The sequence below is a fragment of the Zonotrichia leucophrys genome, chromosome 6, assembly GCF_028769735.1.
Source record: "Zonotrichia leucophrys gambelii isolate GWCS_2022_RI chromosome 6, RI_Zleu_2.0, whole genome shotgun sequence".
NCBI lineage: Eukaryota > Metazoa > Chordata > Aves > Passeriformes > Passerellidae > Zonotrichia > Zonotrichia leucophrys.
Genome location: NC_088176.1, coordinates 6,857,210 through 6,877,619, shown reverse-complemented (window position 1 = coordinate 6,877,619; position 20,410 = coordinate 6,857,210). Strand labels below are relative to the sequence as shown.

Genomic DNA, 20,410 nt, shown 5'->3' with positions numbered 1-20,410 from the left:
AGTGAATCCACACAGTAAAACCTCCAGCGTTTACAGGAGCAACACAGAGTTGTTCCAAACACAATTTAGGCTTGCTCAGACACAGCTTAGAGATGTTTTCTCTCATTCCATCAAACTTCTTTAAGGACTTTAATTAATTAATTAATTGCTGCCAAAGAGAACAGGAATTGATAAACACGGGTTCCAGCCTGCCCACCCTGAGAGCCGTCTGAGGCAGCAACACAGGGTGCGTCCTTTCACTTCAGCCTTGTGCACCTTCCTGTGCTGCTCAGAGAACAAGACATGGCTGAAATGCAGAAAAGACCTGGAAAACATTACTTGTCCATCCTGCAAAAGGCAGATATCTTTGCAACTGGATGGCAGGGTACCATTTCTAAATTTACTTTCCTTTAGACAGTATTTTAAATCCCTCAGCTGCATTAGTGTGCAGCTATACACAAACCAACTATGCAGGCTGATTGCACAATCAATAGTGTCTGCTGAGATTTAGGGAGCTGCATTCAGCCACCACCTCTGCTTAGAAAAATGCAGTATATCACACTGGACTGCAGCAAATTAGGCTTTTTGACCTTTTGTTCTCAGCATTACAGCACAGTACCTACTTCTGCAACAGCAGCATCATTTACAAGAACAGCTATGGTTGAGCTTTCCATATAGAATTTTTTATGTTTAAAATTATCTACATCTTGCTCTCATTAGTAATTTTAAGTATACTATGATAAGAATTAAATATGTTTTAAGTTATAAATAAAATTTTAAAAATACTATAAAATATTATAGCAATGGTTTGCAGGGCAAACATCCCAGGTAGCTGCCATAACAGTTTTTGCATTTGTGATTGCATAGAGTTATATTGTGCTGATTTAATAAAGAAATAAAAAATAAAAAACTCCCTACATCACAGCATCTAAAGTCTGTCCTTTACACACATATAACACAGCCAGATTTCACATCAAACCTTCATTTTCACATTCATGCCTTTTGATTGCTTATTTCCCAACTTCAATGGACCATTGTCATAGATTTGATTCAGATTTAATACCACAAAGTTTACATCAGCCAAACGAACTCCCAGTGCAAATAACCAGGTGTTGTACACCCAACTATACACAGTGTGATTCCAGGGGATGGGCAGCTCCTGAATGTCATGACCTTAGAAAATCAGTGTCTGAGATAAGGGCATCCTGACTTACTTATTAACTCTGCTCCCTGAACAATTCTGAATACTCAGATTCCTCCTTCTATTCTGTCATCTTGTAACCTCAGCAAAATAAGAAAGGGGATGTGCTCCCATAGACTGCTAAGGCAAATCAGAATACAATAAGATGCAACAAAAAGTCATAACCATGAGAAATCTGCACACTGTGATAATGCCAGACAAATCCAGACACTTCAGGCTCCTGCAGAAAATATCTATGGCTACTGCCACAAAGCAAATGCTGCATTGCAGCCCTTACCTCATTACATGAATACATTCTGGCTCCTTGGTGAAGCTGTAGGCGTAGCCACTGGAAGTTGTGCCAAAATCAATAGCCACAACAACAAGAAATAACTGTTCTACAGCATCCTCTGCATCAGAGTCCTTCTGTTAAACAGCAGAAGCAAAACACACACAGTCACTGATTAGAATCTTTGTAACCTGCCACAAGTTCTGCTCTGCAAGACCTTCATATCTCTTCAGTGAGTCCATGAGGACTTCCCTAAATTTGCCCTTGTGACTGAAGTTGATACCAGAAAGCTGCACATTCCAATGGAATTGGAAATTCAGTGCATGACTCAACATATATGCTAGAGCCTTTTAGACATCATTTTCTATTCAAAGCTTCCTTCACACTCATTTCTGGAATACCTCTTATGCTGTATTATTAAAACTTAGGGGTTTGGGGCTGGTTTGCTTGATTTTTTCTTGAACTGATCAACTGAAGAACTTGTCCATCCATGTGATATATTTGGGACCTACTTGGTGGTTTTAGGAGTTAACTATATCATAAGCATGAAGATGAAATACAATTACCATTCAAAAATAACAGAGACAAACCCACCCAAACCACAGCAATAAGGTTTACATCCCATGTTACAAAGCAGAATTTATACAACACCCATTTAGCCAGCACTACGTGCTGCACTCCTCCTGCCTGTGCTGGAATGAGGGAAGCTGTTCAGCTGCTCATGATGAATTTGAATCCTTCTCCTGCCTTTCACCTGTAATCCTGCAATCCCTGCAAAGCACAGTCAGGGCAATATGCTCCAGACCCTTCACCAGCCTTGTTGCCCTAAATCCACCAGGACTGCTCAGCCTGTACTCAGAAACACTTGGAAGCAGGTGATGATACCTCTCACAGAGCAGCTGCCTCATGGCCTCACTCTCTGGGCAGTGCTCCACCACAGATCTCTGTTAATTCCACACCTCCCACTTCCTGCACATTCCTGTTGTCTCCCTACATTTTCCAAGATCTCCCCATACACCTGCTACTTGAAATGGAGAAACAAGAGCAACAAGTTTTGGCTCCAATCATAAGAGACTTGTTTGGATTCTCCTAATGAAAGTTTTTCAACTAAGGCAATGTCTTCCTCAAAGTTTAAGGAGCAAATTGAACTGAAATATGATGTAATTCATCAGTGTGACAGAAGTAAAAGAGGAATTTCAAGAGTATTTAGAGAAAGAAGGGAATAAGAGCCAAAAACTATGGGAGAGAGCACTGGAAATCCTGAAGATGGATTTTTGCACAATTCTGAATTTGGATCAGAAAGCTACGGCAGTGTTCCACCATAGGCTGACAAGGATACAAATGTGTTCTGAACACAATCCCTTGCAATAACATAAAGCACACTGTGCATGTACTGTGTTACAAATCATACAAGTGATCTTAAAAAAGGGTGGGAGTTAGTTTTAATAGGAGTTTAGCAACAAAATTAGCACAATGTACAAGAGATTAAACCACACTACCTATGGGACATGCTCTTGGTTCTAAAAGCTTACAGAAGTGGCTATTCTCCTTAAGAAATAAATCCAGTTACTTCTATTTAGAGCTTCTACATCTCTCTCTCTCTTTGGGCAGATTCTTTTCTCTGAGAATTTGGGTTTTACTGTTGAGTACCATGTATATCCTCCATTTTTTTTTTTTCTGAAAGGAAGAATACTTTTCAGGGGCTGCCTAAACAAATCAGTGATAAAGACAGGGACAGACCTTGGGAACCCTGAGGATCAAGAAGCCCCTCTGATATAAAGATATGCAGGAGCATATTTTTATATCAATGAGTTTAGCAAATGAAAACCAGCAAAACCAGGAGCCCAATGAAAGGAATCAGAGCTCTGTCAGCAACTCCAGTGTGACCAAAATCTCACTTACTACTATGGATAACATAAAGGGAATCAGTGTGGGGTAAATCACAACTCTAAAGAAATTAGGCAGGAGAAGGTGATGTAAGCATGCAGTATAATTCAAGAGTGCATTTCTTACCACAATGTGTGATGGAGACAGTGGAGTTATTCCAGGGTCTCCCAAGCTTTTGGCTGGTGATGAGTAAGCAGATGTGGAAACTGCATCTAAAAGGAAGCAAACACCCATCAGTGTCAGCAAGCAGAAGGAGTAAATACAACAGTTACTTTGCACACTGCTAAACTGTTTTCCAGTTGTAAAGAATCTGCTAAAACACAAAGCAAATTCCACAGCTGCCATCTAAAACATGTTCTGCCTTTAAAACATGCTAAGACACAACTGTTGTTTTGGTTTTAAAATGTCTGTCTGACCTTCATGACTATTACCATTCTTTTATTACATTGTCATGTGCAATCTTAAAAGTCTTCCTACACATATTCAAAAATCATAGTTGGTACAAGCAGCCTGAGCACCACACACTGCCTAGGATTTAAATGCATGAATGCAGAAACTAAACACAAGCTGGGAGATCCAAAAAGACAGACCCATTTACAAGAAAAAGAGGAGCTGAGAGCAACTGGAGAAAGCAGGAAGAGTAAGCTGCAATTCGTCCATCCTGAGCCTTTATTCTGAAACTTTCCCAATACTGTCTCTGTTTTTATCCTTCACTACACCCTGCACTGGAACATCCTGCAGCTGTTAATACTACTGCAGGACAGAATCCAGCTGGGAAAAAGGAAAGCATTATTAACAAGTCATCAAAGAAATATTTCTACCCGGCATACAATACTAAAACTTCATTTAAAGGCACAGACCAAATCAGTGACAAACACTGTAGTGCACTCATTTTATTTTTCATTCTTACATTTACATTGATGATGATAGAAAAGGAAATGGCTTAAAACAAATTAAGCACTGATGGCTTAGATGGATTTATATATAATCTGTACTCTTATGAAGAATGCAATAGTTTATCAAAATAGAACGTACAAAAGGTACCCCACACCCTGTCCATGCTCATACCCCTCTGCTCCAAAATTTAAGCCCTGAGTGCTTACTGAATTCTCTTCCACAGAATACAAGCTGTAATTAGATGTAAAGCAGAATGATTTAATAGGCCTCTGAACATTATTTATAACAATTAAATAATAAGTAATACATTTCAATGTATTTTTATCGCCTACTTGGATCCATCACACGTTTATTCATAGCATGTAATGCCTAGACATGACTGACAATTCAGAGCATCACTCCAAGATGACACTGGCTCTCCAAGACCTCAGAATTACATAGGGAAAAATGGCAATCAAATATGTCTTGTTTCCCAGGGAAGATTCAAAAACCCTGCAGTGGGCAAGTATGAGAGAATTCGCCTGCAGGGAAAAAAAATCTTCCTCCAAATCTTAATTTTTCTCTTGAAACTTCATATATTTCTTGAAGATATAACATGCATGTTCAGCCTGATTTTTAGAAGTATTTGCAGAAGCACAGTATTTGCATTTTCTACACAAATTCTCCAGGAATATATTAAGTTACTCCTCTTGCAGTGAAGTACAAAAAGTCACAGGCCAAATGTGACAAGCACAGAATCTGCTCTGTTCATTAAGACATCTTTGGAACAGATGCTGTTATCAGCCTCCTTTGTGCCATTTTTACCTCTAAATTTTTGCACCAGCAACATGGTATTTATTTTAGAATTGAAAAACAGTATCTCAGCACAGAAAAAAATATAATTAAATAACTAACAAAATACATTCCTTGCATCCTGCTGTAATTCCTGGCTGAACTATACTTCCTGAGCAGAGCAGGACATTGCAACACTGACTCAACATCTTTGGAAACCTGCACTTTACCCACACTTAGGATGCTGATTTGAAGCACAAAATGTAGACATCAAGCCATGTGTTTTCAGTGTTTCACTTTGCCACTATGCTGATTTGAAGCACAAAATGCAGACATCCAACCATGTCCTTTCAGTGTTTCACTTTGCCACTTTTTGGTTACCTGTTTCGGCACTCATGTTTCACAGAGGAGCTGGGGCAGCTCAGAGGAGGCCACAGAGATGATGACAGGGCTGGAGCGCCTCTGCTGTGGGGACAGCCTGGGAGAGAAGGCTCCAGGGAGACCTCAGAGCACCTTCCAGTACCTAAAGGGGGCCTACAAAAGTCAGAAAGGGACATTTTACAAGGACAGGCAATGACAGCACAAAGGGTAAGGGCTTTAAAATGAAAAAGGGTAGATTTCCATCAGGATATGATTTAGACATTTAGACATCAGGGTGAAATTCTTTACTGTGACACTGGAGATGCACTGGCACAGGTTGTCCAGAGAAGCTGTGCAAGTGCTCAAAGCCAGGCTGGACAGGGCTTGGAGCAACCTGGCCCAGTGGAAAGTGTCCCTGCCCATGGCAGGGGGTTGAAACAAGATGATCTTCAAAGTCCTTTCCAACCCCCCAAACTACTCTGTGTTTCTAAGGTGCATTTTCCAACCTGTCTTCAGCTATCAGCCTTGAAAAGTTATTTTTATCTCTGTGTGCAACTCAGAAAATTCTCTGTGACAGGATACACATTTCAGTATCTCAGAGAGCAGTGAATAAATATCCAGAGCAATACTGACATCCATCCAATGAAACCATTGACTTTGGTGGTGTTCTACCAAGAATTAATTCTAGTTAATTAATAAAAAAGACCCTTCCAAACCCATGACTGTCCTGCACTGCCTTCATGGCTCCTCCTGCAAATACCCAGCTAAATAAAATAATTCTACAATGCATCCTGGATCTAATGGCAAAACTTCTCAGCAGGTTAAAAGCAAATGAAATTAAGATATTTGTAACATTATACTATCTACCCCATCTGAACTGCAAGGTGTAAAATATATTTGTCTATGTGGGAGCTTTCGTATTTTGTTGAGTTAGTGTTTCCATGGTGAAAAAATGTGCATGCGTAACAATTTTTACAGCTGTGTTCTGAAGAACAGTAAATGCATGGATATTCCAGGATATTTAAAAATCCCTTATCTCTAAAGCACTGTGTGATTGGTTGATCTGACAGAAACAAAAGCATCTGTTCCAAGCCAGAGAATGGGAAAAGGGTTCCAAGGAACCTGATTTGCAACCATGAAACTGAAAAATGATGCTTAGACTGTCCTGGATAGGATGAGGGTATTTGGAACAGTTCTAGAATTAGAATGACTTAGAATGACTTATTATGGCTTCTGCAACAAAAAAACATAATCAAGTAATGTTCTACATAGCTCAAGTTCCAGCTTTATCTCCATGTTTACTAAGGATCTTTATCTCTGTCAAACTACATGCTATGACAAAAACACAGCTAAACAGTATGCACTAAATAAACACTTAAATTCTTGCCAATTTACGCACCAAATTAAACTGAGGAATCTGATTTAGAATCCAAATTAAATAAGTCCTCAAACAAACCAGTATTTAAAATATTCTTTTTCTAAATATGATGCAATCTTCTTGAATAAAAGTTCTTATATTTACTTCTGAGTTGAATATTAACCTGGAATATGGTTTGGATAATTTCAATAAATATGTATAGACTAAATCTGAACACATTAGGATTTCTGACTTAAGTCCTAATCTAAGCAATTGGCAAAGAACACCTTGTGCATTTTTAAGGTGATCAGAAGTTGAAGGGAAAACAGAGAAGGCTCCCAAACCATTACAGAATTAGCAAAATTATGAGATCAGATGATATTGTATTAATAATGAAATCATGTCCATTATCACATTAGCTCCAATTGCTGGTTTAGCAGACTTAATTTAAATTAATCCTTCTTTTCATCTAAACAGATGCAAGACTTTATTTTCTGTGGTTTCCTGCAATCCCTAATCTGTTTAGCTCTTTCTGTTTTTCAGTAAATGATCAGCAACATTGTAGATTTTGACAAAATGCAACGAAGGATTAACCTTTAAGTGTCAAAGAATGCAGACTAAAAGCAAAGTCCAGAACATTTATAAAAACTTTGCTGATGCAGTGTGGATATTTCACTGACTGCGTGTTCAGCTGAATCTGATTTTCTGACAGATCTGGAGAGCAGGACCAAGCTCATTATTTAATTAGAGAGATCAGTTAATGGCAGCTGGAAGGCCATCAGTCTGTTCTGAATTTTTGAGAGCCCCTGCCACACATTCCTACTCAGGACTGGATAAATGAACTTTAGGGAACAACTAAATAAGCCAGCCATGGACCAATACAGTCCCAGAAAATCAGCTTCAAGCCAGCAGCTAAAGAAGGGTCACTGCTGGACCTCCCAGTCACAAGCCACTAAGGTGGTACTCAAAAAAACAAAAAAATTCAGCAGCCACACAAAATCTTCTCTTTTCTGTTCAACTTTTCTTCTATAAGAAATCTGTCTGAAAAAGTTTTCATCTGTATGTAATTCAGCTACATAAGGCATCAGTAAAATTTTCTGCTTCATATATTATGGACCTTGCTCATTTCCTCAGTGAAGGAGATGCCAGAGGATTCTGTCTAACCCAGGTGCCATAAACAATGGATAAGCTAAAGTGGGCTTTTTCACCAGGGAGAATTTAACAGGACAAGTAAATCAGGAACCTGGGAATCAGGGTGTGGGGCTGTGCAGCATGATGCCCAGAAATGCTGTCACTCCAGGGAAGGAGGGACATTTCTGAATGTGCCTCGTGTCACCAGTTCTGTGTATGGAAAAGAAACAACTTTTTAAAAATGAAGAAATAAGGATTCAAGCCCCAAGTCTGCCATCAGAAACCATTTCAGGTACATTCTGCATTACTTTGGAGTGATGGCTACAAAAGCAAAGGATTCACCAGAGAAGTTGCACTTTCCAAACCTTCTCAGACCTCACTCCCATGTGACTGGATCTCTCTCCTACAGCTGTTTCACAAACCAAAGAATAAGCAAAGGAGCATCTGTAAGAACACGCCCGAACACCTGTCTGTGTTATATCCCAATCATAAGTAAATTTGTATTGCTGTCCTGACAGAGTGGCCACAAACCCAACACAAACTCTTCCCACAATTTTCTGAATCAACAACTGGATCAATACCATTCTCCATTTCAGATCAGAGTTCCAGTATTTTAGTAAGTGCTTTCACAATAAAGACATCAGCGAGTCCCAGCACAGCCTTTTCCAAACTCCCAGCTGAGAGTGGTGCAGGACACCACCCTGGCTCAAAAGGAAAGCTGCAATAACTCTTTTTGATTTGTGTAATGCACAGCCACTGCTCCAAATGCCAAATCATCCCATCTCAGCTATTTGTAGGCTGCTGATCCAGGTGCACAGGGGAAGTTGGATGCATTAGACCTACTAAAAATGTCACTACTGCAGCTGATCTTTGTGGCTCCAATAAATCCATGTTAACTGAACTCACCATGAACACACTGAACGTGTCACAAATCAAACATTGCAAGCATCTCATGGCCCTTTGTCTGCAATTTCCAGCCTCCAGCATGTGGTAAAGGTGAATGCTGCTGTGTGTATATACACTGCTCTGCTCTCAGTCAGGTTGTGGGTAATACCAAAATCTTAGCCAAATTCTTTATTTCCCATTCAGGCACCACATCTGGATTTAAAATTTAGGGAAAAAAAAAAAAAAAAAGGAAATAAAAAGGAAACAAGGATGTACTGAACCAAACACAGGTATAGATTAGCTATCAGGCAACAAAAAAAATGGAATAAACCCATTATGTTTCATTCAAAAAATTTGAGCATCAGAATAATTTTGACCCAAGCAAACCTTCCTAATGATGTTTGCCCAAGAAAAGAAGGGTTTACCATATTGCTATTAGCTGGCAACTGCTGCACTGATGAAGAAAACCTTATTCAGCTTTTCCTATTGCTGAGATTTTCCTTTGCATTAGGAACAAAATGTCAGAGCTTCCAAATGCAATGTGACAACCTAGAGCATTTTACTGTAAATACAAAGATGGCCTTTTAAAATAATTACAGAAAAATAAAAAAAGAGATGGAGAGAAGCAAAAAAATCTTAAAATATTCTTATGCATAATAAAAAGATCCCATATTTCATAGCAGAAGTAAGAACCTTCTGTTCCTACTGAAACCAATGGAACCACTGTTATGACCATCAATTAAAGTTCTTTGTTTTAAAATGCCAGCAGGCATCCAGCTGGTTTGCTGAAGACTGCAACACACTTCTCTTCCAAGAACACAGCCATAGCTGATCTCTGATACAAATCCAAGTTTCCTGATACCCTTTCATAATATCTAGTCCCCCGAAGAACTGGAATTCATTGCACTGATACCAATTAGAGCACAAGGATTTCCTAAGTAACAAAAAAATAAATAAAAAATCTCCCAGTACTTTGCACAGAATTCTAAAAATAAGACATGTTTGTCATTACAACTTTGACCTTTTCCATTTATTGCTTCTATATTGTCTCCCATCACAATTATGCTTTGACTAGAGGGATTACATTTTGACTACACTATGAACGCTTTCTAAGGTAATTTTAAGATTTTACCATTATTGTTAAGAGTATCAAAACCCAACCCCAGTTTCATCCCATCACTCACTCTGTGGACAAAGTTAATTTCCCTGAGCCTCAGCAGCAATGGGAGACCAAAAGACGCCACCAATTTTCTGTGAACTTAATTTGAGATGAAAGAAACACGCAAGAACTCGCAATAACCTCCTGAAAATGCCACATGGGTTATGTTCACTCCTCCTCTATCTGACAGGACATAGGCTAAAACACTTTACTTACAATTCATCTGATCTCTCTAATGCTTGGTAAGATGGACTAAAGCTGAGCAATCACGCTCACTGGGTGTGTGATGCCTCAGCAGCTCCTCACCAACAGCTCCGTGTGTCCTTAAGCTGCCTTCAACTCAAACCCTTCCACCCTCTACACTGCAAGGTGCCAAATCCAGCTCCACCCTGAATGCCCTGAGAGTTTTCCAGCTTCTGTGATCAGCCAGCTCCCTTTTCCCTCCCATTTCCTTCCCCACCCCGGATGGGATTGCAGTGTGCTCAAAACCTGCTCACACCCCAGAGCCTGGGGTGAGGGGAACTCACCGGCAGTGCCCTGCAGGGATCCCTCTCTTCCCACATCCCAGCTCCTCCACAGCCAGGAGACACAACTCTGATCCTGGTTTACCTCCAGCAAAAGGCAGCAGGTGTTATGCTGTGATAGGGGTGGGTTAACAACAGATCTGGCAGCTCAGAGTGGTAAAAGACAATTCTCCGTGATTTCCCTGAATATTCCCTGGCACAGTTCTGTAAGAGACACCTTCAGTGCACACTAACTAAACTTCTCTCCCTTCAACAAGCTCTTCTTTGAATTTGCTTCCTTCACACTTCCTGCACTATTTGCAAGCACTGCCTTCCTGTACCTCTCACCTCCTCCCTTGCTGCTTCCAGGAACAGGTAAGGAACAGAAAACAAACCCCAAGATGTATAGAACTCAGGTGAAAAGAAACCTTCCTGGAAAAGGTTTCCTGCTGCTTCTCCTCCATCATCATGTCTGCCCTCATCCACCTCCTCCACTTGGCTCACTGAAAGGTTGTCAGGAATGGCACTACTGAGATTATGCTCTAATTCCCAGGACCATGCTCATAAAACAGAACATTTGTGATGTTAATTACTGTCTTTGAGAAAATCACCATTTCCCAGCTCAACTGGACTGGTTCACTGATTTTTCTTTTTAAAAACAAGATCAAAATATTGCAGTTATAAACATGTTTTACTACAAGTTTCTATTTAAGAACCATGTCAAGATACAATTGTATCCTGAAAAGAATGCAATCCTACATTTCTCAATCAAGGTATTCAAAGAATCACTGTTCAGCTTTTCAGACTGTGCATCCAGCACACAGGAATAAGAATATTTTGGGGGGAATTTGTTCACTTAGAAGGCAAAAAGGTTATTTAGTTTCCAAGCATTCCTTGATTCAGGAACATCATCTCAGAATGCATCAAGCTGGATGAATGTAGTGACACCTTTTTCTTAAAACATGAATTGGGAAAAAAATTTGAATATGTTTGTCTTCATTTTGACAATCTTCTGGAAGGCTTAACATGATTCACACATTTACACAGCCTTGACAAGAGAAAACCAACCACTCTCATGAATTCACAGGGGAAAAAAAAAAGGATAAGCAGGGGGCAGGGTAAAAAGAAAAGCCAAACTAGAATAGCCATTACTTATAGTAGTCAGCATGAGTGATGCTGTATATAAATCCCTTCATATTCTTCAAGGCTATTAAACCCAATTTTGTTCAAAGATGGAAAAATAAAGGAACAGTAACTATGACAAAATGTCAAATATAGGTATCACATTTGAAAAGTCATTAGCAAAGTCATCTATGAAACCATAGTCTATGGCTATTGATTATCTCCTGAGCAATATTTCATTGCTGTATCAAAAACCAGATTTTCTTTCTTTTATTTGATAGTCTCGAATCCAGTTACCAGGCTTAAAGAAAAAATACCTTATGAGAAAAGAAGAAATTACCTGATGAGTATTTGCAGAGTAGATCACAAAATCACGGAGTCACCAACCAAAATCCATTTCCAGAGGTTTTTATGCTAACACCCATCAGGGTTATGCTCAAGTGCCATGACAGTGCATGCACAGACCACAGTGACCAGCCAGAAAACCACTGCAAATTTACACTGTCACGGTGACAAGCCCCTGGCACAACCTTCAAAGGAGTTCCTGTGGCTAAAATCGTAACAGGAGAGTAGCTGAGTAAGCAAGAGAGCTCCTACAAAAGGTGATTTTTGAATGCAGCACTTGCACAGTGCCAGCACTGAAAGCTGCTGGAAGTGGCATGCCCTGCCGTTCTGATTACTGGCAGTGCTCTGCTCAGGTATCCATGGAAACTTGAGAAATAGATGTTAAATTTGTTGGATCTGTTTGGCATCAGGGAATGGGACTAGTTGCCAGTCAGCCCAGTTTAATCACAGGTATTCTGATCTTTAATTATGGAGAAGGCATCTAGAATCCTCAAATGATGGTAAAACTGACCACGTGGTCACATTTCCCAAACAGTGACAAAAGGAGGGGCAAGGATGCACTGAGAAACTGTTATTTTAATGGTGTTATGGTCTTTTGAGAGAGAAAAATATCCCAATCCCTGTAATGAGGAAAGAGACACCCAAATAGTCACTCTTCAACCTCACAGGGAACAGGAAAAAAAGAAAGCATGGATACAAATGCACAGAACCTCACAGGGACAGGTGGACACAGAGTACTCAGGACTGTAAAACCCTTTGAGAGAAGCTGCTTCCACCCTAGAGATTGGTCCTGAATAGCACTGAGAAGCAGGGATGTATCCAGAAATGGACAAACTGAAGTTGTGTTCCCAGATCATTCCCTCTGGGCAAAGGAAGTAGCAAAGGGAGAATAATTTATCTCTGCTTCCTTGCCCAAGGAAACTAGTGCAGGTTGGGCAGGCTCCTGCAATAGGAACTGATTTTCTTCAGAGAGAGAATGGGGATTAACTCCCTTAGATGACATGGAATTGCTATTATTGAACTACATTCACATCCACACTTTTCTGGACTCCAACTGGTAATGATTACTAGAAATCTCTCTCCAATATTCCTCGGAAACTGCATCTGCAGAGCACAGCCTGAGAGTGTTGAGTTAAAAGCTAAAAGCAAAATCCTCTCCAGGTCTCCCATTCTTGCAGATGTAGGTACCCTTGGAACTGATCCATGTGCTCAGAGCCTGCAAATCTGTAACACCAGAGCTGCAGATCTGGGCCAGGGAGCACCCAGTGACTCACAGGGGAGGGGAGAGCAGCGAGCCAGGGCAGGGGAGCACCAGCCCAGCTCCCAAAGCCCCTCAGGCACTCCTGGGGGAAGAACAAAGCACTCTAGGCTTTCTGGCCACCATATTCTGAGGAGTTTTGTTTATTTATTTGCTTACTTCTTAGAAATGACTGCATTTCCCTCCTCATTTACATGAAAACGTTTCTCAAATCCCTCTGAGACAGCCTTTGAAGGAATTTCCTGTTTTAATACTGATTACTGACACAGATCACCACTGCCATGCTAATTTTAAAACACTGCAAAGTCGCTGTTTTAATAGCAGTTCTAGCAAAATTTTAAACTTGCATTTGTTTATTTTAAATGCATATCACTATGATTCTTAACAGCACAGCACACAGGCCAGAGCTGACACATTTTGGATAATGAGAGCTAAGGAATATATATCAATAAATATCAAAAATGTGCCTGGTCACTGAGAAAAGGCAGACTGGATGCAGTGACCCAGGAGCCAGGACACTTGTCACAGCGAGGGAGAGGAAGCCTGTGGATGTGTCACAGGCACTGCAGATCACCGAGGCTCAGCCTTGGCAGCAGCATTCCCTCAGTGCAACACCAACATCTGTGACCTTACAGCACCAAACAGCTGCACACTCTGCAGCAGAACATCTGTGAAGCAAGTGTACCACTTACTGCCACTGCCCATGGAGCTCAGAGCTCATCCCTCAAACAACTGCAAGCCCTCCTGGCACCTCTCTCACCACTGCAGAAACACCAACAACCAAAACCAACACCCACCCTCCTTTTCAACCAGCCAGGCTGTTTAATAGAAATGTGACAAGGGCCACGCAAGAGCTGAGTAATTGTGTAAGAAATCATCTATGGAAGGACAAAGATTTCACTAAAGCTGCATAATGAAAATATCAACAGCTAGTTCACCTAAGGAAAACAAAACAAAAAAGGAACAGATGCAAACTCCCCAAAAAGGTCATGCTGCTTCAAACCAAATTAAGGTCATGACTGTTCTCATCCTCCTAATTGAAAGTAGCATTGTTTGCGTGCATTGTTTTTACTCCTTTCACGTTTTCCATTATCATTTACTTGGAGCCAGCACAGCTTTTTAAAAATCCAAAAAGGTAATTTGCTTCTTCTCAATACCTACAGACTAAAACAGCCACAGGGAGAAGTTTCTGAAACCATAACTGGTGTGCTCTTTGAAGTCAAATACTTGTGAAATCCCATCTGACACATCGTCAAAAGGCAGAACCAATTCAGGTACAGAAAACTGACACAATGGGATCTTTAAATATTATTGTTTTAAAGTTAAAAGTATATTCTTGAGATTTTTTTTAAGAAAGGGATGGCTGCTTTGTGAATTTATAGAGAGAACAGGTGAAATCATAGTAGAGGGGAGCAAAAAGGAATTAATCCCCTGGAACAGCTTAGAAGAATAAGTAACTGGAAATTTTAAAATATTTGACCAGATCTGTAACTTTAAAAGGAAAAAAGAAAAGAAATCCAGACTTAATTGCAACAGCAGATATGATGTCCAGAAGGGGCCTAAAAAATTTCAACAGCATTGCCATGAAAGTGGGAAAAGTTGTCCATGGCAGGTCACATCAACTCAACCAACAAAAGAAGCATTGGCAGAAAAAAAGCACAAGTCAAGTCCCATATAACCCAAAGCAGCAGTGACACAGTTAGAAAACAAAACATGGCCTAAACCCTGCCATGTTCATGAAGGGATCAGGTCTTTTATAGCAGAGGCAGCATTCTGGCCTTGCTGCACAGACCTGCCCTCCCAGAGGCTGCTCTAACTCGAGCTGACATCCAAGGCTGCAGCATCCTCTTCCAGCTCCTGGTGACAGTGGCATTTGTCAGAAACCCTGGTCACTCCCCGTGGACCAGGATAAAGCCCCTTTACCCAGAAATGCATCAGCTGAAAATGCCTCTGGACAGAACAGACCTCTTGGGGCCACTCTACAGCTGATTGAAGCTTTGGGGAGACTTTACAGGGACAGAGCAGGGCAGATCTGTTGAGCACCAAGTGCTGTCCCCATGGGAGTGAACCAAACACTCAGACTGAAAGCTTACAGGGTGCCTGTCATGAAGGAAAACTTGTCAGCTCAACCAGCATTACCCAATTACCAGCCAAAGGCTTGAAAAATGCCAAAAATCAGTATAATTAGAAGCTTTACATGCAGTAGCTCCTGGGTATGAACAGTTTCACTAAGCAAGCTGCAGATACCGCAGTGCTGTGCTAAGTGGAGCTATAAAGATGATGGGCAGGCACTGCATCCAGCACTCAGCTATTTTACATACAGACATTTCCTTTACGCGTTGTACTGTGCTGCAAGAAGTGGCTGCAGCTTCAATACTGTCAATACAACACACACTAAATCACACTTTATCCCTCAAGCCTTTTTTTCCCCTGACAGCCTCTGCATTCCAGCGCATGGAAAGAACATAAAGATTTCTGGCATCACAAATCATTGCTTTACTACCTGGTCTTCTGTCTTCTAACCAAATCCCTCCTGCACAGATTCTCCCTATGTCACAAGTTACTTCATTTCAGTATTGCATTGCACCAACCTTGCAACCCGGCAGAACACAAAACGTGATACCCTGTCATCTGAAAGACAAATGAACCTGTCAGTCTATTCTTCCCTTCGTCAGCTGCATGCTAGAAAATTGTTACAGATTACTTCAAACCAAACAGACATCAGAGATTTCATTTAGGAAGCATTGAGAGAACACTTAGATGTAGAGAGGTGGAAGAACCCAGTGGAGGATCTTGAAGATTCGACTAGTTTCTAAGTAGTGTTTTCTGGTTTAGTTTGGGGTTTTTTAATGGACACTTTATGACTCTATTATTCCACTTACACTGAAATTAAGCTATGTCATTCTAAACGCTCCCCAAATCCTACTATAATCAAACTTAAAAGTTTAAGTTTCCCTATACATTTCTGCCAGCGCCGTTGGCTCAGCACTGCAGTTTCCTCAAGTCTGCAGACTACAGTGAGGAAGAAGTCATGGAGAGATGGAATGAAATCAGGCTGAGTCTGCATTTCCCTTAGGGTTATTCACCCATATCATTTGTATCCTAGGAACCCTCCTCCCTCCCCCAGCTCCGTTCCCACACAAGGAGAGCCCACCCCGTCCTGCAAAGGCTGTGTGGTTCCTATCGGGCAGGGTAACCCCAAACGCATCAAACCCACAACATCCTTGTTCCAGGCAAAACACGATACAGCTCAGCTCGAGTCAAGTCTGCAGAATCAGAGACATGTGCCCCCCTTAACGTGGTAAAACGGCACCGGTGGGGCTTTCCCCACCCCTACACCTCGCCTGGTCCCCGGGACTGCGCCAGGATGCTCAGGCGCTCAGCCAGACAGCGCCGTCTCTCCCACCCGGCTGCCAGGTCTTTCTTTCCCAGTGCATCAGGGTTCTCGCTATACAGGAGGGCTGCCTCTATGTCAGCAGCAGCCCCCGAGCTCCAGTCCGAGCCCTCCTCCCTCTGGCCGCGCCCTTTCTGCCGGGAAAGGGAGAGACCCCGACCCGCGGGGTTACGGAGCCACAAAGGCCCGTCCGGCGGGGATGCCGCGCCCGCCGCAGCGCCCGGCGCCGGCCAGGGCGTCCGCCCCGCCTCGCCTCGCCGCCGCCCGGCCGTGCCGCCGCATTGTTTTGTCACCTGGGTCCCCCCGCGGTGCGGCACCGGCTCCCCGGGCACCGCACGTGGAGGAGCGGCGGCGCTGCCCGGCTCCGGGCGGGGGTTCCGCACCGAGCCGCCGCCTCCCTCAGCCGGCCCTGCCCGCGGGGCATCCCCCGAGCCGGGCACCGCCAACCCGGCCCGGCCCTGCCCTGCCCCGCCCGCGCGGCCACAGCCGGGACATTGTCTGCCGCCTCCCGCCTCCCCTGCTCCGGACGGGGCTCCCTTCTCCTCCACACCGTTTCCCCCATGAGCCGGGGGGAAGCCGGCAGCGCTCCTGCATTGCGGCGGGGCCGCCTCACCTGCGGCACCGCTCTCCGCCTCCGACATGGCCCGCTCCCGCCGCGCTCGCCGGGGCACGGGCCGGCGGCGGAGCTGCGCTGCCCACCCCGGGGGAGGCTCCGCTGCTCGTGTAGTCCCCGCCCCGCTGCGCCTTCCTGCGGCCGGTGCGGAGCCGAGGGGGAGCGGCTGCGCGGCCGGGCCGGCGCTGACGGCTTCCCGCGCCGGCTGCGGGGCTGCGCCGCCCCTCCCCGCCGCTCCGCAGCCGCACAAGGACGGCACCGGCGGGGGGGCCGCCTGTGAGGGCCGGCCGGCCCCAGATGCGGATTTCACGGCCACCGAAGCGGAAAGCCGTCCGCGGTGACAGCCGCAGAAAGAGACCCCTGTCTGTGGCCGGGGGTGACAGCCCGGCTCGGTGCCGGGGTCCTGCAGGGATGCAGCGTGAGGAGGCTGCGGAGGTTACCCCAGCTGTTCCCCCGATCGTCAGGGGTGTGGGTACAGCTAACCCGGACAGGCAGAAATCATGGACGGGTCCCCTGACGTCGTGTATTTCGGGGTGGCTTATACGGCATGGGATTCTTTATATTTGTCTTCGGAGTGAGCTCTCCGAAGTGAGGTTCTGCAGTGCTGTCAGGCCAAGAACTTCTTGTTTCCAGTGATTTTTTAGCTACTTGTCTCCAGGACCTGGGAGAGAGACACCCCTACTGTCTGTCACTCGATCCAGGATGAAGTTTAAGAGTTATCCAAACTAAGTAACAAACCATTACAAACGCAAGAGAATAAGCATAAAGCAGGTATCCTCCCAACAGTCCTGAAGCCAGAAAAGGTTTTCCTCTTGTCCACCCGTGCTTCATGGTATAATTCTCCTTTACTTTCCAGCCTCAGCAGCCATTTGCCTTTTGAAATCAGTGCTAGTATTTCACGTGAAATAAATAAGGGCATTCACTGCAGGCACAGCCTCGGTCCTTGCTGACTCCTGGGCTCAGGAGCTCACTGATATCCAGGACAGTGTAAAATCCACCCAAAATTCTCCCAAGTCCCCTCACCAAAGCTGTTGCTCACACAAGGTGGGATCTCTGTGAAGCCCTTGAGGACCATGGAATTTTGAAGCAAAGCCCCAACACTGCAGGTGCCTCTCAGCACCTCCCTTTATTTGCTCCCTGGTTTTTTGCTCTAATGGCATTTGCTGTGCTCCCTGTGAGCTTTATTGCGGCTGAGGACTGAAGGTGTGGCACAGAATTTAAAGCTGTAAATATCTTCACATCTGCACACCTGAGTCATCTCAAAAGCCTTCACCCACCCTGCACACACTTAAAAGACTGTCTCATCCTGAAATCCCATTGTCTCATCTGGGGAAAATGCAGAACTCATTTCTCCCGCCTCCCAAAATCAGCTGCACAAACGGAATTTTCTAAATGCTGGGACAAGGGGACAGCAGCTCATTCCTCTGCTCTCATGGGAGAAACCTTCTGTCCTTGGGGACACTCACTAACTCCCACAATTTCCAAAGGCAAGGACAGCGAGCAGTGGGACAGGGGCACTGGAATTGCAGCTTCCTGCTCTTCCCTCAGCTCCACAAAGCCAGGCAACAAAGGGGAACATCTGGCCAAGAGTCAGCTTTAATTACCTATTCAGAGTCAGGCTGAATATTTATGCTGTCATTAAACAGCCTCGGAAATAAGAAACCAAACAACTCTAATACTTGGTTTCCTGACAAGAGACTTAAATAGCAGAAACTTTTGCTTCAGATTAAATGCACTTCAATAGCAATTAATGGTAGGCTTTAAACATGTATTGAGGTAATAAACAAAGGCAGAGGAAAAGAAAAGAAGCAACCAAGAAACTCGTAAACACACATCCAAATCATATACTTTCTGGGAAATAAAATGTAGTACTCAGGCTAGTTTTTTGTGATCCCTCAAGCAACAAGACAACACACAAAAATAGCATTTACTGGGTACAGACATCTGAGTGCCACGGCAGTGACTACATTATTCAATATCAAGCCAGGTTGCCTAAGTTACACACTCAGCTGTAGGTGTTCTGAATAATGCAGAAGGAGAATATTTGAAGGCATGTGACTGACTGCTAGTTTCAGAAATTAGACCCTTTTCCAGAAAGCTTAGTATGTCCTTTTAAGACCTAATGAGAGGAACCACATTAAAAAAAAAAGGCATTTGAAGTAAAATTAGATTCTCAATCTGAAATATTAAATTAAGAACTAAAGCCTCTTTAATTTTGTTTTATAAAGGCAAAAATCATAGAAAAATAAATTATAGAACAATAAAATACTGGAGTTTTTTCTCTTGTCATCTCTCTCTCCTGGAAATGAAAGAAAAAGTACATTTCATGTGAAAGAAAAACACTTTTTGAAAAGGTCACTGTCTCAAGTGAGCCTGCCCTGGGGCTTCATTTTTATTATTTACTCCATAGGAAGTTTGTCATTCTTATGGTTCTTTTGCAAGGTTGTTTGGAATCTGTGATTTTAAAGGTTATCTTATAAGCACCACAGAAAATGAGTCAAAATATAGTGATCAAAATGTAAAAATGGATGGTCAAATATTGAAAAGGATGCCACAAGTAGTCATCTACATGCTCTGAACACCTGTACCTACAGATTAGCTTGTCCCTTGCCCAAGAGTCAGTGTTTGTGTGGGTCTGGCAAGAGTTCCTTTCCTTCTCAGGAAGCTGACATCAGCCGGCTTAGTGCACTGCAGAGGAGGAGCAGCAGAAAGGAAGAACCTTTTTTTGACCCTGAAACATCAAAGTGGTTTTGTGTCAGACAGCCAAGGCACCCATCAGTGTTCAACTCAAGCACCAGCTCAGTTGTTATGGTGCCACTCTGACCATGGAGAAAAGCAAGATTTCTGCAGGAGCTTGGGGCAGTGTCTGCTGGTAATTCCCCCTTGTATCTATTGGGAATGAACACCTCTGAGGAGCAATCAAGCAGTGATTTAATACTCTGTACTCTTTGTCTGCAGCCTGGGTGATCCCCAGAAAGCTGCAGCCTCAATCCATTCCATTCATCACACAAAGGGCTCAGATACACTGGCATAAACTGACAGTACAAGACAAACAGCTTCTTAACCTAGCCCTGATTTTAGCAGAGCTCCCACATGCATGTTATCCATTAGCATCAATAAAAATTTCATGAGGGAATTGGAGATCAGCACAGTGTCCTCTCAGAGCCATTCCCACACGTGGCAAGAGCTGCACAAAACTGTGTCTGGTCAGTGAAAAGAGCTATGTGCTTCTCACTCCTGAGTACCAGAGTCTAAGTGATGGGGTAGCACTGAGAATCAG

At 43.1% G+C, this 20,410-nt stretch overlaps 1 protein-coding gene across 2 annotated transcripts in view; it reads right to left on the bottom strand.

The window, feature by feature from the left end:
• The window catches only part of HSPA12A (heat shock protein family A (Hsp70) member 12A), a 52,873-nt gene extending 35,531 nt beyond the window's left edge, over positions 1-17,342 (bottom strand). Inside the window, exons 1-4 of one of the 2 annotated variants that reach the window (XM_064716319.1) lie at positions 17,131-17,342; positions 5,385-5,537; positions 3,462-3,547; positions 1,458-1,585 (exon numbers count right to left, since the gene is read on the bottom strand). In XM_064716319.1, coding sequence (XP_064572389.1) covers positions 1,458-1,585; positions 3,462-3,547; positions 5,385-5,400 — 230 coding nt within the window. In that variant the 5' untranslated portion in view covers positions 5,401-5,537; positions 17,131-17,342. The remainder of the gene's footprint in view (positions 1-1,457; positions 1,586-3,461; positions 3,548-5,384; positions 5,538-17,130) is intronic. The other variant, XM_064716320.1, reaches the window with a different exon arrangement.
• Between the last annotated feature and the right edge of the window lie 3,068 nt (positions 17,343-20,410).